The following is a 23,431-nucleotide window of genomic DNA, read 5'->3' as shown; positions in this document are numbered from 1 at the left end:
GATGGGAAAAACAATTACCAGCACTAATTCAGCCAACCCCTTTGTTATAAAAATTCAAAATGTGACTAACAGGATTCGCGGGCCATGACTCACAAGTTAAAATGGCAGAGATATACGAAAAGTTTAACCCATTCAATCCCACTTAGCACCTTTTTTAAATGATATTATCTCAGAAACTACTGAGCAGATCCACATCCAACAAAAACATACTTTTTGAGAAAAGTTCTACTTTCATGCAAAGTTTAGTGTAAATCCAATCAGCCGTTAAGGTTGTAAGTGTGAGTAAAACTTCCTATGAAGGCTAAAATGGGAAACCACTCCTTTATCTACCCCTTTTTACCTTTCCTTATCCTGCTTAGATCTTCACAAAACTTGGCAGTCTGAAAATCAGATGACTGAATGAGTAGTTTGGCAGATTTTGTGCAAATCAGTCGATTGGGTAAAAAGTTATACGCAAATCGAAAAATGCCTTTTCCGTGGGAACGAAGTGGGACCCATAACTACAGCTTGATGACCGCCAGCGTGTAATATGCAGTTTGCAGAATGATACCTACTATTTATTTCCAATTTTGAGTGTGAGGAGAGGCATGACTCACGAGAGGGGAAGCTTTGATTTTGCCTCTTTCAACAATGGTAATGAAAAGCATTGTACACTCTGCGCATCTCCATATATGGTTTATGACATGGCATTTTTACATAAGGCAATAGCGAGACCTTTTCATTTTACTAAACTTATATTACAATATACCCACTTATATGTGGCTTTCAGGGTGGTATCTTCATCTGTTGATCTGTTATAATGTCACTCACATTTTTCTTCCATCCACTAAAGCAAACAGCATTGCACAACGGATCAACCCAATTCAGCAACTGACTAACTTCACTGTGAGTGACATATTTTTCCCTTTCACATGCTAAATGGTCCCCTTAATGGCCTGTGATGACTATGGAAATGTGGCTTTCTGAAACCAAAAATATTTTTGCTTCAAGCCAATGTTTCTTTTTAGATTGATGAGGGCCTGTCGGCTTCCCAACAATAAAATTATTCAAAATCCACAACAAAAAAGATTTTGAAAAAGCCAAAAGACTGGCAAACAAAGCCAGACCTATTGGCTTTGACAACTTCTGAATTATGTGTATTTGTTTTTAAATAAGGTATTAACCAATCCAAGATTCAAAAAGTTTACGTTTGTTTAACAAGGTAACATCACACTTAAAAGGCCTCTTAACCCAAATTATTATAGCACACTATCGGTGAGGCACTAAACACTGATTTTTTATGGTCAGTTTTGCTGTACCGTGCTAATAAATTTGATTTTGGGGATCGTGATAGCATTACATGGTGAGATATAACCCCCACACCACATAATAATTCAATTTCCTGTACAGCATATGTAGGAATCTGGCTTTGTATGTACTATACGAAAGTAAGATATAGCGTGCACAGAGCCCAGTGGCTCACTAAAGGTATAGCTAAGGCTAAAGTAGATAATACTAACAGCTCTGCTTGTGGTAGTGTGGTTGAGAAGTTAGGCTTATCAGAGGGCTGTGTTAAGCATGTATTGTACATACTCAGGCAAGAAATGATGTCACACACTCAAAGACTGATAACAAACAATTGTTGTATAAAAAGTTAGACTTCGTATTTATTTTAAGAACCCAAAGGTCATTTAAAGCAGGTAAAAGCAATGCTTTCAAAGTATCAAGAATGCTTTGCAATAGAAAATGCAGTTCTGTTTAAGAATATTGATAATGCTTTGTACAGTAATGAGTTTCTTTTGCAATTGTAACAAAATACAGTTTTAGAATTCAATGCAATGTTAGCAGGTAGACAGTGCAATACAATACATTTTAATGCAATCCTATGGAAGAAAACAAGGTGAGAGACTTACAGGTAAGTACTCGGTTTTGTGGGTTTGTCTCGAGTTTGTAGCACTGACACAGGCCAAGGGTCAAGTATATACAGGCAGTGCACCCTGAGAAGCACTGGGTGCAGGGGCCAAAGCGCAGATGGAGGCCCAATGTAGTGCAATGGAGACAGGGGGTACTCGGTTGCAGGTAAGGATCTTGTGGTTCCTGGCCAAAGCCGAGGGATCAAGGTTCAGCACAAAGCAGTGTGACATACGACCCAGTGTGCAAAGTGGCGTCGGATTCCCAATGGAACTCAATGGAGGATGTTGGTTGAAGAAAAATGCTGCAGCCTCGTTTCAGGAAGCTGGCAGAAGGTGTCACACAACTGAAGAGGTTAGTTGGATAGTGGAGGGATGCCAGTACACCATTGGTTGGGCACACCAAGGCCGTGGGGCAGCGGGTGCAGGGGTGTCTTTGGAGTCAGGTTTCTCTCACCAGCTCTGGTCGCCGTCAGGGGACCCTTCAGGTTGAGGCTGCAGACGTCGAGACGAGATCTTTGAGTGGTCAGCCACCGGTGCAGACGAGGTCAGAATCGCCAGGGAGACTTCACAGGTGAGATGGTTCACTCGGATTAGGCCCGTGGGCTTCAGGTGCAGAGTGTGAAGAGGTCGCGGATCAGTCCGGATCCAGAGTCCTTGTAGTGGAGTTTCTGTGTGGGCCAATCCGTGTCCCTTGGTAGAAAAGAGTCTTTATTGAAGGTGGCCCAGGCTCTTGAGAGGTGCTGAGCGCAGGAAACACCAGTTTCTTTGGTGCAGGGTCGCTGGAGGAGGAGACAGGCCAGTAGGGCTGGGGCTAAGTCAGTTGTCTTCTTCTCCTTCCACTGCTGCACAGTTCTTCAGTCCTTCTTCGTAGGTCGTCGTAATCGGAAGAGGTAAGGTTCAGGGGTGCCCCTAAATACTAGATTTAGGGGCACTACAGGGATGTGCAGGTTGGGACTAATGGGTCCCATCCTTGGGGAGTCAACAACCCCTAGTATGCCATCCTCCAGTGGGAGGGGGGCATATTCCTCTTCCTAATTGGCTGAGTCCCCTCATCTTCAAGATGGAAAGGACTAAGATGTGTGCTTCACCTCGCCTCCCCCACCTGAAGGGTGGGGTTGGCAAAGGTGGGCACAGCATCCGTCCTGGCTAGGTTTTTCCACCGGTTCTCACTCCCAAATGGGGGTCATAACAGGTGAGAGCCAGTTTCTGATAGCAGCAAAAGGCTGGGGGTAGCTAACAAAGGCAGCAGGCCTTTGAAGCTCCCTCTTCGAGGACCCTGCCCATCCTGGGGGGGGGGAGGCATGACACCTCTGCCCAGGATGTGCTTTATTTCCAGACCCAAAGAGTGGAAGGCTCTCTACACAGGGGTCCAGAAACATGTCTGGTGGTGACATATGGGGGGTAGCCCTTCAGGAACCACAACACAGCTGGTCATGTTTCAGGGGGCATCTCTAAGATGACCTCTGAGTACATTTTACATTAAATCCAACACTGGCATGGTTTAATGTGCTAAGAAGCTTAATATCAAATTTTTCAGGCTTCAGTAAAGCCATCATGATGCTGTGGAGTTCGTGATGACAAACTCCCAGCCCAGTTACTCAAAATGGCTTCACTGCACTTACAATGTCTGTGAATGGCACAGACACAGTAGGGGCATAGTGCTAGTGTAACTGTACCCTCACCTGTGGTAAAGTGCACCCTGCTAGAGGGGTGACTTACCTATGCTACAGGCAGTGGTTGTGAGGCATGGCACCCAGGGATGGGTGCCATGTCGACTTTTGGGTTTGGGGACTCACTCTGGCACACAGGCTGCATTAGCAGGGTGTATGTGTTGGGGGGGGGGAGTCTCTGAGGGTGGCATAATACATGCTGCAACCCTCAGAGGCTCTCTCTGGTCACAAGGCCCTTGGTATCAGTGGTACCTTTTACAAGGGACTTACAGGTGGGTCAGAGGTTGTGCAAATTGTGGATACAAAGGTACAGTTTTGGGAAAGAACAAAAGTGCTGGGGCCTGGTTACCAGGATCTTAGCACACACAAGTCAGGTTGGCATCAGTTCTAGGCAAAATGTTATGGGGTAACCATGCAATGCTGAACAAACGTATTTGAAGGTGCTGTCATGTGTGATAGTGATCTAACAGGAGGCTCAGTAAAATAAAGTGTTTGCCTACGGTCACACAATTTTGCAAAGCAGGAAAGCCGGGACTGATCTCAGAGTTTCCAGTTTCATACTTAATGGTTCAGCCAGTACATGGGTATCTCTTTCTAACATCAGTGTTAAAGCTTTGTCCTTAATACTTGCACAATGTTATTAGAGCGTAGATGACAAGCATAATCCATATTTTACTTTTGGTAGTTGTACACAGCACGAGCCTGTGTCCAAGAACATATGAGCAAGTCAAAAGAGACACAGACCGAATTGCAGGTTATTTTGTTTGTGGCACAGGGAGATTTGTCGCGAGTCACAGGATGCTAAGACGAGGACGGGATTCAAACCTGTTCCCCATGCTACCTGGTCAGCTGCTTTAACCACAAGGCCACATCAACTTCGGTGAAGGCTCAACCCTTTTTTGGGTCTGAGGTTCTAAGAGGACATCGAGCTGAGCCAGAGCTTGGCATCTGGCTCGAGCCTTGTTCAAGATGTCCATGGCTCGCCCACCTCTACAATATAATTTGGATCACTGCTAATGGTTTGCAACCCATGTTCTGTACTATGTTAGTATACAATAAAGACTTGCAGAAAATTCCCCAAGGATGTCGTGGGAGGTGTGGTCTGACTCCCGGGAAGCCCACACCTAAATAATAATATTAATAATAATTCTGATTCTAAGTCTCTATACGGTTCTTCTTTGTGGTACAATCTAAGGGAGGGGTTGTGGGACACCAGTCCATTTCCTTAACTCTGCAGGGACCCACAATGTCTAACAGTGTGCCCCAGAGGTCAAAAGGAATCTAGCTATTATACAAAACAAATCACAGGCCTTACAGGGTAGGTTGTAGGCCAGAGGCCATATATGAAGGGGCCAACGGTGCACTTTATAGCCTTTTATCCAGCATTTCCAAAGTGCAGGAGAATACAAATGGCTACCACTATGCAGCATATTTTTTGACAGTACTTGCCCGCAGCGCGTAGGCCTGGCAGTACATGATCTTTAGTCTAAATGGATAAGAAACTAATTGTGTTTTTTACTAGGTTTATGAAAGGTACTGATTGTATTTTATTTTCACTGTTCTAAAAATTGTTTATTGTTAATTGTTTTCTTGAATTGATTTGTTTTGAATTGAAAATGTACATACATTTAATTACAGATATAGATGTTTGTATAAAAATCTTTAGTTGGTAAAATAAGTTTGCCTCGTACCAGAAAATCTGTCATATTTATGACAGGCACCGACAAAATCCATGAATAAACTATCGCTAAAGCCAGAAGAAAAACACAAAACACACTAAAGTTCAAAGGTGATCTTACGAAAGACCTGTGGTTGATTCCAGCATTTGAAGGGACCTGTGCGGACACTTGAAACGAGAGGTAGAAAAGCAGTGTAACTCACACCCAAATGTCTTAAAAAGCATGACAAACCCATAGTGTTTCTATATTATGTGCACAGCCTCAAAGCTAGTATTACTAGATGCTACTGTTCTCTACTCAAACAGTACTTGATTTATAGACCTCAGTAGGCAGAAAGGGATGAGCTAGCCGTGCCTGGCTTCGAGCCTGTGACCAACAGTTATTTTAACTAAGGTTTGAATATTGCAATGTTGGTTTAACCTCTTGGCAGTTTTGGTTGGACAAAAGAGAGAGGGTTGGATGAAAGAGAGAGGGTTGGACGAGAGAGAGAGAGAAATCCTGTTCTATCGTCTGCCCAGGTTTTCTGGATATTATCAAATATGTGAAAAACCCTTGGCCATGAGGCCTTTCAGTAATGTGTTATACTAACGATGGCTGTCTCATTCCAGAGGGGTCACATAATTCCAGCGGTACCACTTAGCTATAGTTGTCTAAATGCCTCCCACGCAGGCAAAACGGCTTTGCAAATACTCTGTGACTTTTTCTCACTTTTAGTTTTGTTGGACGACAAGAACATGGGACTGCCTCGGCTTCAACATGGTCATTACTCATCTAGGAGGAAATAAAATCAACAGATTCACTTCAATATCAGTCATTCTTTTTCCACCGTTTCCTAGTTGTCTGACTTTCAGTTCATATCCCTGTGGCAAGGTTTTTTACCAGCTCTAATGTGAAATGTCCTTTCCATCTAGTTAGTGAGTCTTGAACTTGCACAGTTTTTTTGATGTGGACATGGAAAAATGACAGTGTCTCTGAAAATTCTAATACTCGAGCATCAGTCCAAGGTTTTGGAACTGGTTATCTGGCCACTGCCAAAGTCAACTATTTTTATTTATTTATTTATTAACAATATTCCTGTAGCTAGGCCTAGCCACATGTGCTGAAAGCTCTTCACAGGTAACAATGAGTACATACATTTTGGAGCATTGGAAAACAGCAAAAGCCTCAACTTGGAGCAAAAAAATATATGTAGTCTTTCGGTGGGTTGAAGTTTGCCATCTAGGGTGGGATGGTGATGCTCTGCCTTTAAGACAGAGTTTGAAGAGGAAAGTCTTTAGCTCTTTTCTGAATTTGAGAAACTTTGGCTTGCGTTTTATGTGTTCAAGTAGACTGTTCCATTGTTGAAAAAGCTTTGTAGAGGATTTCAATTCTTTTCCACTCTACTTTGCATTCAGCATTCTAGGCCCATGTTGTAAATTTGCAAGTTGATAATGAAATGCAGTAACAAGGCATTATTGTTACAAGAAGTATGATTTTGAAATCCATGGTTTTACCAAATAAAAGTGAGCAACCATAAAACAAACACTGTATTTTTAGCAAGACGTAAACAAACTTTTAGACCATCATAGGGTGTCCTTCACTTGCGTCTTGCTATTAAAGCTTTAGGGGTAGCTTCACAGTGACAATTATTGGAGTTTTTGTACTGCTAGCTTCTAGGAAAAGTTTAACCAAGCAGGGTTTACGAACACTGTTTGCAAATCAAGATTTGAGAGGAAACAGTCACAAACTGGACTATAGGGCTGAGCCATAATGTTCAGCATTGTATAAATGTTTCTCTAGAAGAAATTGGTTCCCGCCTTCAAGCCCTATTTTAATGTCCCTGTTTATCAACTAAGCAAAACCTTTCAGTTGTACTTTCTAGAGCAAACCAGGCTGAGAAGTAGTCTGAGCTTAAAATTATGGGCTTTTGTTCAAAATGCACTAAATAAAGCTGTTTTGATCAATTTTTTTTAAAACATGGGCAGGTGTATAATATTGGAATCTCTTCAAAAAAAGAGAACAGAATGAAATATTTATACATATGTGCAGAAAAGGGTTCTTTGCAAATGGGCATGGGCTGCTGTGAACTCCTAGAGCTGGTAAGCATTGTAAAATGGATGTCTTTTGAATGAGCAAGCTCACATTGCGAGTATGATAAAGTGATGCCATGCTCAGATTGTGGCGGGTGTAATGGTTGGTCTTATCAGTCCAGATGATGCTAGCTGTTTATTTAATGTGCCTCACTAGGAGGAAATCCTAGAAAATGGCATTGTCTATCGTCTGAATAATGAAGTGCTGAGCGGTGGCTTGTAGCTCAGTGTTTATACTGTATTAGCCTGGACATGGGAAATGGCTAGCTATTAGCTCAAATTACTTAAACTTTCTAAATTTAGAGACAGAACAGGGAGATCCAGTGGACTGGTGGCCTCTGATGTGATACCTATTACATATGACAACAAGCGTTATCTCCCGTAAGAGTAACGTCTCCAAGTAGGCACACCTTGATTGAAATATCAACAAAATTCCATGAAAAGTATTGAACTTGCTTTTGTTTGATTGTTTAATTTCATTTGATTTAATTCCATGCTATTGTATTCATAGTACATGGTAACTTGTGTCTTTCATTTCACATTTGTTCTGCTCAAAGCATTTCGGGCTAAGCCCTTCTTCAGGGGCCTTTGATTCTGAAAGTATCAACAATGGTATATTTTGTAACCAAATGTGGACAACAACGTGTAAATACCATCACACGAAGCGTTAGTAAAACAAGTGGATGAACGACCGAACTCGGACCGTGTTGTCAAAATGGAAGCAGTTACAGTTTATTGGTGATTTTTGTTTTGTTAATGGTGCTCAAAATTGTGTGTTTGATCGAGGGAGTTCTTACGTGACTGTCAAACTCCTGAGCAAACGTGTACTGAAAAAGCTGTCTCCTGCGATTGTACGATTCACCGGTGTGTTAAAACCGAGGTGGTATGCTGAACTTTAGTGACATGCTAGATTTTTCCGTGTAGCTATTTTCTAACGGTGAGTTCGTCCGTGAAGTGGTGCCTATGATGGATGGTTAGTACTTAAAACGAGCTCGAGTGAGGGTAAAAAATTGTGTAAACGACTGACCTTTAAGGACAGTTAGTTTGTTCTAATAATGAAAAAGCTTTCATCAGGTAAACGCTGCGGTCCAAAGTTGACAAAGTAACCTGTGAATAATGCGCGGTTATTACCGTGGTATCAAAATTGTGAAGTGTAACAAGGAGCGGAAGACCGCGTACTCGCTTACCGTCGACTGTTATTAAGACGCGCCAATAATCTCCGTGTTCTGTGCGTTAGTATTCCATGTCACACAGTGAAACGTATTAAAAAAAAGGTTCCGATCACGTGATTAATGAATAGTGAAGACATACTCCGAGTGTCGATTGTGCTCAACGAAACGAGTGAAAAGAAGTGAAAAAAAAGACGACGAAAATCATATTAATGTGATCTCTGCGGACGGTCTGCAATAAAGTTATGTGAAGGTGACAATTAATTCTGATTCTAAATCGGAAAGCAATCCGAAATGATTAGGTGCATGTCCCATAATACACAACATTTAGAATGACGATAAAACATGAATGCCCATATCTACGTGCTGATACAATGTTTTCTGAAATAACCTAATAACATAAAACAATTAATCGCCAATTAAACAGCATTTCAGAAGTGTGATATATCGTCGCCAATTTCGAAAAAACAAATAAGTAGATAGGATATGTATAAATACAGATTTTAGACATCGTATGATGAATTAGCACATATAAATACAGTCATGTGGCTCACTGTAATACTCTCCGTTTAGCACTATAAAAAATAACCAAGGTCCAAACGTTTGTTTAAACCTTTTGGTTGTAACGTCGACAGACGGTGTATCCAAAAGGATTCTCTCCTTAGTAAGTGTTGTGAGTTATCTCTTCCAGGTAATAGTGGCACTTGTTCTAAGATACAGAAACGTAGCTGACTGGAGTTGTGATTGAGTTAATTGAAATGTACAGCAACTGTAGATTTCACGTTTTTTAATCGTATATTACTTTTATATTCGATTATACGTGTTTTTCTTTTTCTTTGTGTTTTACCAACATACACTAGTCCGCAACGACATTTTAGCATGTAGATTACGTTGCTGCTATCACAAGTTCCTGTAACTTTGAGTTTGATAGAAGTACCTTTTGTGGGGTGAGATATTTAATTTCCCTTAATTATTGCATTACAATTGCCACAATTGTGAAATGGAAGAGTACATTGATATAATGTGGCTTGTGTATCTGTTTTTTCGTAAAACAATTCTTTGAGGTTACGGGTGCGTAAGTATGCAAATCTTGGATTGGTTGAAAAAATGCCTTTGAAATCTTCCTCAAGTGAAAACAAGTGAAACACAGATATGTGTGTACAAGTTTTTACGATCTTACCGACTTAAACATTTCTTCACAAACGTAATGGAAAAAACAGATAAAGCAGATACACCAAAACAAGACACTTTAATGGGACTAAGAAACAAAAGCAAATATTTACCACCCGTCAGTCATAAAGTACTTGAAGCTTTTGAAAAAGTCATCCTTAAAGACATTGAACAAATTTTCAAACAACCAAGACCCAAAACTACCAATATCACGCAAAAAGAAAGACAAGCTTTAAAACAATTGGCATCAAAAAAAGAAATAACCATACTTCAAGCAGACAAAGGTGGAGCTCTTATAATCATGGATACAGATTTTTATATAAAGAGTGTTGATGAACACGTCAATGACACTGAAACCTACATGAAAGTAGACACAGACCCCACTCACGAATTCTTAAAGATCCTGACACAAGTCATTAACAACTCCATTGACAGTGGTACCATCAGTGGAAAAGAGAAAGAATATCTGATAAAGATTAACCCATCCATTCCGTATAGTTATATGATCCCTAAAATACATAAGCATGCTACCCGACCACCATTCCGACCTATTGTATCTACGATCAACTCCATACATGAACCCACAGGCAAATTCATCGACAGGCACTTACAGACCATCGTCAAGAACATGTCAACTTACATCACAGATACAACTCACTTTTTGAACATTTTGGAAGATCATAAAGAACTTTACACCAAAGAGATTATCATGAGTACGATCGACGTTAAATCACTGTACACTTCAATCCCACATGATTTAGGTTTAACAGCAGTGGAAAGTTTTTTGGTATAGAGTGATAAAGAAGATGATTTAAAACTATTTTTGATGGAGTTACTCCATTTTACACTTTTTCACAGTTATTTTCAATAGAAGAAACAATTTTTGCGTACAATAATCAGGTACATCTATGGGAAACTGTGCCGCACCTTGCTATGCCAATATCTTCATGTATCGCTTTGAACTAGACCACATATTACAGCAACCGGAATGGAGCAAACATCTCATCCTATATAAAAGATATATTGATGATATCTTTATTCTTTGGAAAGGTTCAGAGACCACACTAACTAAAGCCATTCAAAACCTGAACAAAGTCAATGACAGGATTGAATTCACATCCACTATCATCAGGCATCAAATATCTTTTCTAGACGTTTTGATCACAAATGACAATGGCACATTAAAAACAAGCGTATTTAATAAACCAACGGACAGAAACAATCTGCTACATTTCAAAAGTTTCCACCAACCATCATTAAAAAAACACCTACCGTTCTCACAACTTCTCCGGATTAAAAGAATCGCTTCCACAGAGGAAATTTATAACAAACATAAAATAATCACTTTGGAAAAATTTAAACAGAGAGGATATCCCGAATCCACAGTAAACAACGCTATGGAAAGAGCACAAAAGTTGGAAAGGAGCAGTCTTTTAACTTCAAAATCCAAATGCGACGAACAAAGGTCCGTGTTTGTTTCCAAATTTTGGAGCAGAAGCTATAAAATTAAGAAATCTATTCTAAAACATTGGCCATTACTCGCACTTGAGGAAGATTTCAAAGGCATTTTTTCAACCAATCCAAGATTTGCATACTTACGCACCCGTAACCTCAAAGAATTGTTAAAAGAAAATACAGATACACAAGCCACATTATATCGAGGTACTCTTCCATGCCACAATTGTGGCAATTGTAATGCAATAATTAAGGGAAATGAAATATCTCACCCCACAAAAGGTACTTCTATCAAACTCAAAGTTACAGGAACTTGTGATAGCAGCAACGTAATCTACATGCTAAAATGTCCTTGCGGACTAGTGTATGTTGGTAAAACACAAAGAAAAAGAACAACATGTATAATCGAACATAAAAGTAATATACGATTAAAAAACGTGAAATCTACAGTTACTGTACATTTCAATGAACTCAATCACAACTTCAGTCAGCTACGTTTCTGTATCTTAGAACAAGTGCCACTATTACCTGGAAGAGATAACTCACAACACTTACTAAGGAGAGAATCCTTTTGGATACATCATCTGTCGACGTTACAACCAAAAGGTTTAAACGAACGTTTGGACCTTGGTTGTTTTTTGTAGTGCTAAACCGAGAGTATTACAGTGAGCCACATGACTGTATTTATATGTGCTAATTCATCATACGATGTCTAAAATCTGTATTTATACATATCCTCTATACTTATTTGTTTTTTTCGAAATTGACGACGATATATCACACTTCTGAAATGCTGTTTAATTGGCGATTAATTGTATTATGTGATTAGGTTATTTCAGAAAACATTGTATCAGCACGTAGATATGGGCATTCATGTTTTATCGTCATTCTAAATGTTGTGTATTATGGGACATGCACCTAATCATTTCGGATTGCTTTCCGATTTAGAATCAGAATTGTCACCTTCACATAACTTTATTGCACACCGTCCGCAGAGATCACATTAATCTGATTTTCGTCGTCTTTTTTTTCACTTCTTTTCACTCGTTTCGTTGAGCACAATCGACACTCGGAGTACGTCTTCACTATTCCTTAATCACGTGATCGGAACCTTTTTTTGAATACGGTTCACTGTGAGACATGGAATACTAACGCACAGAACACGGAGGTTATTGGCGCGTCTGAATAACAGTTGACGGTAAGCGAGTACGCGGTCTTCCGCTCCTCGTTACTCTTCACAATTTTGATACCACGGTAATAACCGCGCTTTATTCACAGGTTACTTTGTCAACTTTGGACCGCAGCGTTTACCTGATGAAAGCTTTTTCATTATTAGAACAAACTAACTGTCTTTAAAGGTCAGTCGTTTACACAATTTTTTACCCTCACTCGAGCTCGTTTTAAGTACTAACCATCCATCATAGGCACCACTTCACGGACTAACTCACTGTTAGAAAATAGCTACACAGGAAAATCTAGCATGTCACTAAAGTTCAGCATACCACCTGGGTTTTAACACACCGGTGAATCGTACAATCGCAGGAGACAGCTTTTTCAGTACACATTTGCTCACGAGTTTGACAGTCACGTAAGAACTCCCTCGATCAAACACACAATTTCGAGCACCATTAACAAAACAAAAATCACCAATAAACTGTAACTGCTACCATTTTGACAACACGGTCCGAGTTCAGTCATTCATCCACTTGTTTTACTAACGCTTCGTGTGATGGTATTTAGACGTTGTTGTCCACATTTGGTTACAAAATGTACCATTGTTTATACTTTCAGAATCAAAGGCCCCTGAAGAAGGGCTTAGCCCGAAATGCATTGGGCAGAACAAATGTGAAATGAAAGACACGAGTTACCATGTACTATGAATACAATAGCATGGAATTAAATCAAATGAAGTTAAACAATCAAACAAAAGCAAGTTCAAGACTTTTCATGGAATTTTGTTGATATTTCAATCAAGGTGTGCCTACTTGGAGAAGTTACTCTTACGGGAGATAACGCTTGTTGTCATTTGTTATTTACAATTGCGCCCAGAAGGGTTTACCAGTACGGCACCCACCACTTAAACAAAGTAGATTACACGGAACATACCTAGGAGTGCGATAAACCACACCCCAATTGGATACCTATTACATAGCCATCAAAGATTTCTTTTTCTAAATATTTTTATTTTGTTTGGTAGCAAACCCCCATAAACAATCTGTTATATACATATATATAGAAATAAAACAAAATGTTATCAATGTTATTACAATTCAAAAAATGTCACAGATAGCTTAACACCAGTGGATTCGTTGCAACAGATAATTTTGTCTACAATTTAGCCCTACTAGAACTAGAGTTGCCCAAAAGTGCTAATGTATTATTGCCTCTGACATCTGAAATTACAAAGCATTCACTGACAAGATGTTTAAGATTCATAGGAGCAATTCCATGTAGCTACGTCAACATTTTGCCTAAGATAGGTTATCCATTTCCACATTGGCCATGGCGTTCTTATGTAGCCAAATGTAGACCTTGAATGTGTGAGAGGTGGATCAAGCTAGCTGTACCCCTATTATAAGAGTGCCGGGCATTAAAGGATTCCACTATTAAAAGACATACATCGACCGTCCACGAGTAATCGGCTTACGCAATTTCAAAGCTGGTCTTAAAAGCCTCTTGTTGTAAAAAAAAAGAATTCCCTAGGTTTCAAATTTACACACCACATATTAAAAAAAAGTTGCACAGGTAAAATGTCTGAATTTCATCATCAAGGAAGGCTTGCAATTGATAGGTGCTGCTCTGTGCAGACTAAAATGGCAATTTAAAAAAAGAGCCTGTCCTTTTCTCCAATACATTCTAAACCAAGCTCAAGGTGCACAGTCTCCCAAAACGTTTCCCCAGACTCTAATACACAAGTTGTCGACTGCATGCATCATGTATAGTAATCAAACAGAGCCATCATCCACAGGTATTAGGAGAAGCTTCCCATTAAAAGCTTTGGTCAAAAGTGATATCTGAAGGGAACCACACACCTTATAAAAAGTGAATCTCTACTTTCCACAACATTCTATGATCAAATGACACCCACAGCACTTTTTGTATGTTTAGTGTTGGTACTTCAACAGACCATCTACCCCTATAATTCAAGGCACCAAAGTACATTATGCATGTTTTATAAATTGACTACTAGGCCATTAGTAGCAGCACAACTAAATAATATATTCAAAGCTCACAGCATACCAACGGGTGTCTTGGCCTTCCCTAGTACTGCAAGCAGGTCAGGTAAGTATAAATGAAAGAACAGTGGGCAAGGACACAGATGCCACACCCCTCCTGTACAACTCTATCATCTAGCTAGCATCTCATTGATGCCCAAGTCTTTTCAAACAGCTCGCTAATTACAGTGACAAGCTTATAAGGTGTGCCCCACATCAACATCCTTCACCACAAAAGGGCACAAACGTCTTTGTCTAAGGTGGTTCTGGAGAGCCTAAATGACCAATACAATAGTATTCGCCCATTCATTCGTTCTAGTCTTTAAGGTCTGGCTTAAAGGCAGCTGCAGCTATCTTGTTACCCTCAAATACTAAGAAATAAGAAAAATAAAAAAATACATAAATAAATTAATACATAGAGGGGCTTTGGGTCAGCCCTTTTCCTCCAATAGTCTGGTCAATTGTCATTCACATTCTGCTTCTGCACCCAAAAGCAAACATCAACTTCAGCCATTCACTCTATTGCACTGAGAGTGCACATACACCTAAAAGTTAGTTCAAGTCAGTGCCATAGTTGATGGGCCAATGCTTTACTTTGCTTTTTTCTTTCCATTAAATACCCTTTTAAGGTCTTGCCTACAGTCAACTCAAGCTGGTTGTCAGAGACCTCATCTTATAAATACATTTCCTTTGTTTTTTGTAAACGCATTGTACATACACGGCTGCCAACTTGTAAGATGCGTTCACATAGCAAACGTTAACAGGTCAGGCTGGTGTCCATTCCCCGCAATACCAGATAAATGATAAATGTCATGCATAGTTATGCGCAGGGCTCGAGGTCTCTCCATGGACATAAAGCAAGCTTCCCCTAAATATTGACTTGGAACAACCCCAGGAGAATAGAAAAACACAGCAAAATCATATAAACCTTACCAGCCCCTCAGCCCTCAGCAAACCCTATCACAGAACCTAACAATCTGAGGTAAGAAATGGGAGGGAGGAACTAGGTGGTTTTGCAGCCACTCTTCCCCCTAAACAGCCTAAGATCCTGATGCTTGTTGTGGGATGGGTTGAAGCTCCAACCAACTTCCTCCTCACTTCCTCCACTCACTGCACCAATAAGGAACAGAACAAGAAAAGGGGGATTAAAAGGAAAAAGACTGGGAACTTGAGAAGAGAACCGAACCATCACTTAGGTAAAAGGAGCTAACATAGGGAAAAAATACAGATTTGCGATGTTTCCAGGTGAGGATGTGAGCACAGGTGTCCTTGAGGCTTCACCACGGGTAATATCATAAGTATTCCTTGGGTAAGTTTTGTAGATGGGGTTGGAGGTCCAGAGTAATAGATGGGCCCCTATTCTTCTGGCTCATGTAGCAAAACATGGGGTAAAACTTAAATATCATGAGCTGACACATTTTCTACTCAATCTTAATGCGTTGAAAGAAAAGGCAAGTAATGACACAGTAATGCACTGAGCGAAAGCACAGACCAGGACCACATGTGCTCAGACTTCCAAGTGGATGTGGCAATGAATTTGACATTCAGAAGAAAGGTGGGCTGAGGACATTTAAGAAATTTTGACCACAGAGTGACAATGGAGTGGCCAAGGAAACCAAAAGAAACAAACATTTTAAAAGGATCTTAGAAGAAAAATCTAAATACTCAGCTGACCTCCATGAATCTTGAAATCCGACACAGGAACAGAGCTAGCAATGTTGCCAATATGATCCAACATTTCCAAGGGGATGCCAGTTGAAGGACAGGTCATGCACTTAGGCTCTCCTTCCAATGTAAAAAAACCTATAATAAAACAGAGTTACCAAAGGGATAGTTGAGCAATAGTAATTTCCAATGGTGTATATAATTATCCAGCTGGGCATATCTTCATTACTGCTGCAAACCGTTAGCTCTGCTAGTTAGTGGTGAAGTTGTGGGAGAGAGAGAGAGACAAAGATAACGTGTATGTGCATCACACATGCATCCATGCATGTCCCAACCATGGGGTCTATTCACAAAGAGATATTCATCAATGATAAGTAGTTTACAGTCAAAATATCTTTTGTTTCTCCTGCCAGGAATTGACAGAGGAATTCCTGGTGGTCATAAATGCATTTACAACTGTAGATGTCTTTGTTACGGGTGTGGAGAAATTCACTGTGGTAAATCCCACTTGAGGGGCGGGAAGTGGCCATTTCAAGGTGTGGTTTGCCTTGGAGGTTTGGGAACACCCAAAAACATGTACATTTGTGGTCATTCACAATTCTGTCTCTTACCTCTTTCAATCTAGGAAATGGTCAGAGATTGAGCACAGCAAAAGGCTGTACTGACTCCCCTTCAAAAATGACAAGGGGAACTAATCAGTCATACTTCTGGGGGTTGGTGGGGGAGTGTAGGATAATGGGTTTCCGCAAAGGTAAAATAATTTTCCTGCAAAGAAAAAAAACTAAATCCAATGCATTCGCAAAGGAGACTCTATCCCCCTGTGTGAAGTTCTACACTACGTGAAAATTCACAAAGGGGAAACAAAAGCCCTTAGAAATTGTGACATGACAAACAAGTTACTTACTTTCTATAACCCTTTATCTGATAGAGACATGATCTAGCCGCAGATTCCTTATCTTTGAATTTCCCAGGCGTCAGACTGGATCCGGAAGATTTTGCTTTGTACAATATCCCTGCGTGCCGGTAAGTGGTGTCAGTCAGCTCCGCGCAGCGTCATCCGCGCTGGAAGTGACGTCCGGGTCACCTATATGGACGCCACCTCAGCGTGCTGACGTCAGTAACTTTTCACAACTTTCCACACTAGGAGCAGGTAGCCATGAAGTGTACTGACATTGGTGTGTTGGAAAACTAAAGCCCTGAAAGGGATAAGGCCTGACCCTAGTAACCTGTCCACAGTTCGGGGAGGATAGGTGGGTCGTTAAGGAATTTGGGGCTAGATCATGCCTCTACCCGATAAGGTATTATTGAAGGTAAGTAACTTGTTCATCTGATAGAGACATCTAGCCGCAGATTCTTTACCTTTGAATATATACTCAAGCAATACCATCCCTGGAGGAGGGCCTGTGGGCAAACCTACACTAGAAAATCCTGCAGGGTTTAGACGCCAAAACAGCCGTCACTGCAGACTTGACTGTCTATGCAGTAATGCTTGGTAAACATGTGTGGAGATGTCCTCATTGCGGCCTAACAGATATCCAGGATTGGGACTCCAAGTTGCAACATCGTGGTGGAAGCCTTAGCTCTGGTGGAATGAGCCCTTAAGACTTCAGGAGGTTGCTTCTTTGCCAGAGCGCAGCAAGTCTTGATCCAAAGGATTACCCACCGTAAGATGGTCCTCTTCTGCACCACCTAATCCTGCTTCGCTTCAACGTTCCACCAAAAAAGCTGTTTTGATCATGAGCAGCGAGAAGAGACAATTATGTGAGGATGCAAAAGGAGAGCACATGAGGAAGGTGAGAACCAAATTAAAGTCCCACTGAAGCATAATGAAGAGGGAAGGTGGCAACATATATACAGACCTTTCAGGAATCTATGTACAGTGGGTGGCTTGAATAAAGAGGGTTGGTCTGGCAGCCTCAGGAAAGCAGACACAGCAGACAGAGAACCTTTTAGGGTGCCCAAAGCAGAGCCTGCTGGGCAAGAGTCAAAATAAAACGCAAAACATCAGAAAGAGAAGCAGAAAGAGGATTGAAAGACTCCTCTGTACAATATATTACACATTTGTTCCATCCGCAGACATATACCGTCTTGGCAGAGGGACGCCTTGCTGCCAAAATAATATTACAAACTTTGGGAAGAAGGTCGAATGCTATCAACTGCCGCCGCTCAATCTCCATGTAGGAAGGTGTAGAGTTGACAGGTTCTGGTGGAGGACCCTCCCCTGCTGCTGCAACAGAAGATCCTCCTAAAGGGACAGCTTGATCGGAGGATTGATGCTCATTTGCAAAAGCTCGGGATACAAGACTCTCTGTGCCCAATTGGGAGCCACAAGAATGACTTGGGCCCAGTCGTTCCTGATCATCCTGAGAACTCTGGGCAGGAGTGTTATGGGTGGAAAGGTGTACAGGAGGCCTGATCTCCACTCAAGATGAAAAGCGTCTCCAAGCGAGAGCGGCCTTGGAAACTCCAGCGTGCAAAACTGCTGACATTGCACATTCTCTGCAGAGGCGAACAGGTCTAACCATGGTTCTCCCCACTTCTGAAAGAGACCTTGTGCCACCTTCGAGTGGAGATGCCACTTGTGATCCGCTAGGCATCAACAGCTGAGTTTGCCTGCCCTGGAGTTTAGGGAACCTGATAGATGTTGAACAAACAGGGAAATGCCCTGCTGTTCCAGTCATGTCCAGAGAGGCATGGCCTCTTGAAAAAGGGTCCACGACCCGACTCTGCCCTGTTTGTTGCAGTACCACATGGCGGTGGTGTTGTCTGTGAACACATGAACTAGCCTTCTCTTGATGGATGGTAGAAAGGCTTTCAATGCCAATAGGATCGCTCAGAGCACTAGCATGTTTATGTGGAGTCCAGATTCCGCCGGAGACCAGAGTCCTCTGATCTCCACTTTTCCCAGATGGCCGCCTCATCCCAGAAATGACGCATCTGTCACTACTGTGAGATCTGGTTGTGTAAGAGAGAGAGTTCTGCCTCTGACCCAATTGCGGTTTATTAGCCACCACTGCAGGTCTTGTGCCGTTCCCTCCGAGATCTGGACCATGTCGGAGAGATTCCCTTGATGCTGCACTCACTGGAACTTCAGGTCCCACTGCAGAGCCTGGATATGCCATCTGGCATGTGTCAGATGCAAGAGGCCCAGCAGCCTCCGAGTCACTCACCGAAATCCAGGATAGAGGCTGAAACATCAGTATCATAGCATGAGTATCCTGAACTCGCTGCTCAGGAGGATAGGCCCGAAATTGCACTGTGTCCAGAACGGCTGTAATAAAATGGAGCGTCTTAAAAAGGGAGTTAGGTGTGACTTTGGCATGTTGATAGTGAACCACAGCAAAAGCAGGAGGTTCTTCGTAGTCTGAATGTGGGAGACGAGAGATTGGGGCAAGCACGCCTTCGGCAGCCAGTCGTCAAGATAGAGGAAGACTGGCACCCCTGATCTGCGCCGATGAACTGCGACCACCACCATCACCATGGTGAAGACCCAAGGGGCTCTGGGAAGGCCAAAGGGGAACGCGGTGAACTGAAAGTGCTCATGGCCTACCGTAAACCGCAGGTAGCGCCGATGGGCTGACAGAACGGGGAAGTGAAAATAGACGTCCTGCAAGTCCAACTGTACCATTCAGTCTCCCGGGTCCGGGGCAGACAGGACCTGAGCTAATGTAACCATCATGAATTTGTCCTTTTTGAGAAAGTAGTTGAGGGCTTGTAGGACTAGGATAGGACGAAGGCCCTTGTCCTTTGTCAGAAAAAGAAAGTAGCGGGAATAACAACAACAGATTACATCTGGCACGAGAACCCTTTCTATGGCTCCCTTGACCAAGAGAGTCATGGCTTCCTCCTGGAGCAAAAGTAATCCTCCGTCAGCAGGTCGTAGGATGGAGGTATGGGTGATCTCGAAGGAGACGGAGTAGCCCCTTCAGACTATCTGGAGAACCCACCTGTCCGATGTAATGGTTTGATAGTGCTGGAGGTGATGGCTGATCCTGCCACCAACTGGTCACCCACTGTCATGAAGGGGGAGACTAGGAGGGTTTGGAGGCTGAAGTTGCTGGGGGGGTGGGGGTAGGCTAAATTGACAGGATCTCTAGCCGCCCGACCCGCGTGGTCGGTACAAACCATGCCCTCTGCCGCACAGAGGTTAGATAACTTGCGTGGCTCGGTGGCTGGCATATGGCTAGCATGGCAGAAAGCCCCTTCCATAGCCACGAGAGGGGCAAAAGGCAGACTGTGGACAGGCGGCCACTGAGAGGCCCACGGACTTGGTTGTAGCCCGTAAGTCCTTAAAGCGCTCCAGCGCCGTGTTGGCCTTGTCTCTGAAGAAATGGGTGCCATCAAAGGGCATGTCCATGAGCAAGGCCTGGACATCCCCCAAAAAGCCAGATGTTCTTAGCAAATAGTGGCATCTAACAGCCACCATTGAGGTAATCACTCTGTCCAGCATGTCGTTCATGTCTAAACCACACCTAATCGAGAACTTTGCTGCATCTCTTCCATCTAATAATGCTTGGGAAAGGATGCCCCGGGCCTCCTCCGGGACCTGTGGCAGCACTTGCGCAACCGTTTCCACAGAGAGTGGGGTTAACTGCCCAATAAGCATGCAGTGTTCACAGACCACAATGCAAGGCTGGCGGAAGAATATGTTTTCGTGCCCCAACTGTCCAGCCTCTTGGATTCCCTGCCCGGGGCCAGAAGGGAACGTGCCATGGGAGTAGAAGCTAGGACCACCAAACTCTCGGGGGTAGTGAGGAAGTTTGGGTCACCCAGAGCAGGGCGATGGGCAATCATCCTGTTCACAGAAGCCCCTGTACTGGGCTTGGACCACGATCACAGTAGGACGTCTGCAAGGACCTCATTGAATGGGAGCAAGGGTTCCGAGGAGGAAGCTCCCGGCTGCAGCACCTCCGTCAAGATGTTGGTCTTGACTGCCACTGAAGGAAGCTGAAGGTCAAGGACCTCAGTCGCCCTTCGCACCACCATAGCATAAGATGCTCAATGAATCCAGTCCACTGACCTCAACCATTTCCTCATACCAGTCCTTTTCCCCACAAGGCTGGTCTTCTAAAGGGTCCAGCGTCCCCTCCAAATCTTCTCCCACTCCTAGCCTCTCAGAATAAGGCTCAGGAAGCGACCTACGACCAGTAGTTCCTGTCGGCACCGGTATCGGCGTCGGTAGACACTGGTTTGGATTCCAGTCATCTGGAATCAGAATGGGGCTGACGCTCCTGTTGGATACCGGGAGCATTGGCATTGGGCCTGGTGCCAGGGAAGGCTGCAGTGGCATAAGCAGCGCCTCTCCGGATTTATCCTTGGATCCATGGGGGAGGCTTCGCACTGGAGCCGCCGGTGCGGAGCCTAATGGGCACCCTTCTGGCAAACCGGAGGGGTAGGGGCGCTCAAAAATGAGTTTCATGGCTCATATTATTTTTTATATGAGCAGGGGTCGCTCCGGCTCCCGGAAAAGCGGGGAGGTGCTGAGTGGGCCTGGGTGCAGGTTCCGGAGAACCTTGAACTCTGATGTTCTCGGAACTGTTTCGTGCGGTCCAAATAAAAGGAGAGCGCACGTTTTGGGTCCAGACGGTGGAGCCGCTCTTCCTCTTTCGAAGGATGCGGAGGCGGAAAGAAGGTGTCCAAGGTGACAGATTGCCCAAGATGAAAGGGGGTCACCACTTTCGGTAGAAAGGAAGGACGAGGCCGAAGGACAACCTTGTCCGGATGAACAGATAGAAAAGGAGGCTTGGACGATAGAGCCTGGAGCTCACTCACCCGTCTAGCCGAGGTGATGGCTACCAGGAAAGCAGTCTTAAGAGTCAGAAGACGAAGAGGACAATTGTGAAGAGGCTCAAAGGGAGCGCACATCAGAAATGTTAAGACAAGATTCAAGTCCCACTGAGGCATTACGAAAGGGACAGGAGGGAACGTGTGAGTAATGCCTTTAAGAAAGCGTGACACTACAGGGGACTTGAAAAGAGAGGGCTGATCAGGAAGCCGTAAGAAGGCAGAGATGGCAGCAAGATAACCTTTCAAGGTGCCCAGGCGTCGGGGCCGGAGCCTCCAACGGTGCCGGGGCAGGAGCCGCCAGCGCGCAAGGTCGCCCAGTCGAGTCCGCGGGGCCCGAAGGCGCGCCAGCGGGCGTCGACGGCGGGGCCAGGCTCCTCATGGCCGAGAGGAAGGCACTGACCTTCGCCGGCGTCGCGTCAGTCCCAGGGACCGGCGGGTATGGGGACACGCGCGGCGCCTATGGCGCCGGCGGAGCCGCGGGGATGGAACCACCCTGACCCTCGGCCGAGTCACGCGACCGGCGAGGGGAGTCCGAAGAGCGGTGTCGCCTCTTGGACTTCTTGGAGCGCTTCGACTTACCCGAAGACTTCGAGCCAGACGAGCGACGATGTCGAGTGCGGCTCCGCGACCGATCCTTGGACCTCCTCCTGGACCGAGATCGAGAGGGGCGCGGAGCCGAGTGGCGAAGCACGAGAAGCTTACGGGACCGCTCCCGCCTAGCTTTCGAGGTCAGGGCCATACAATCGGAGCACGACTCCGCGTCGTGGTCGAGGCCCAAACAGTACAGGCACCGGCGGTGATGATCGGTCACCGACATCAGTCGGTGACAGTCGTCGCAGGCCTTGAAACCAGGCATCCTACCGGCACCAGAGTCGATAAAGTGACCAAAAAGAGTCAAAAAAGTTAGTCAAAAAATGACTAAAGGGGTAGCTCTCCCGGATCGGCGCTTACTGGCGCGGAAAAAAGAAGAACTGACGTCAGCGTGCGAGGGCGGCGTCTAAGTACTCCGACTACGTCATTCCGGCGCACGACGCCAACGACGGACGCGGAGCCGCAGACGACACCTAGCGACGCGCAAGGGGTATTGCTACAAAAATCTTCCGGATCCAGTCTGACGCCTGGGGATATTCTAAGGTGAGGAATCTAACTAATGTGTTTCTTTCAGATACCACAGGCAAACCAAATGCCGGTCTGTCACCGACATGGCACGGTGACAGGTGCCGCACAGTTTGAACCCTGAAGTCTTTCTAGAGGACATGACTACCTACATACGAAAAAAGTCAATAAATTGTGTCAAAAAGTGACAGAGAGTAGCTCTCTTCACTGATCAGCATTTAACTGGCGTGGAAAGAAAAGAACTGATGTGAGAGCGCCGAGGTGACACCTATATAGGTGACGCGGACGTCACTTCCGGGGTGGACGACACTGACGACGCAGTGTGGAGCCCAACGATGCTACCTACAGGTGCGCAGGGGTAATGCTCGAAGAAACATCTACTGGATCCAGTCTGATGCCTGGAAAATTCAAATGTAGGGAATCTGCAGCTAGAGGTCTCTATCAGATATTGCCAGTAGTATGCCCGGTAACCTGTGCCTGGCACAATGTTACAGATATACTACTGGAAATGCTTGTTAATAGAAAAAAGTATCAAGTCTGCACC

General features: G+C 43.8%; 1 protein-coding gene across 2 annotated transcripts in view; it reads right to left on the bottom strand.

Annotated features, from left to right (window-relative positions):
* Positions 1-23,431, bottom strand: part of OGDHL (oxoglutarate dehydrogenase L) — a 713,311-nt gene that overhangs the window by 307,081 nt on the left and 382,799 nt on the right. For both annotated transcript variants that reach the window (XM_085608435.1, XM_085608426.1), the window contains one exon: positions 15,994-16,122. In XM_085608435.1, coding sequence (XP_085464561.1) covers positions 15,994-16,122 — 129 coding nt within the window. The remainder of the gene's footprint in view (positions 1-15,993; positions 16,123-23,431) is intronic.

This window comes from Triturus cristatus, chromosome 1_2, assembly GCF_964204655.1.
Source record: "Triturus cristatus chromosome 1_2, aTriCri1.1, whole genome shotgun sequence".
NCBI lineage: Eukaryota > Metazoa > Chordata > Amphibia > Caudata > Salamandridae > Triturus > Triturus cristatus.
Note: the sequence above shows the minus strand (reverse complement) of the source record. Positions and strands in the feature narration are given on the sequence as shown.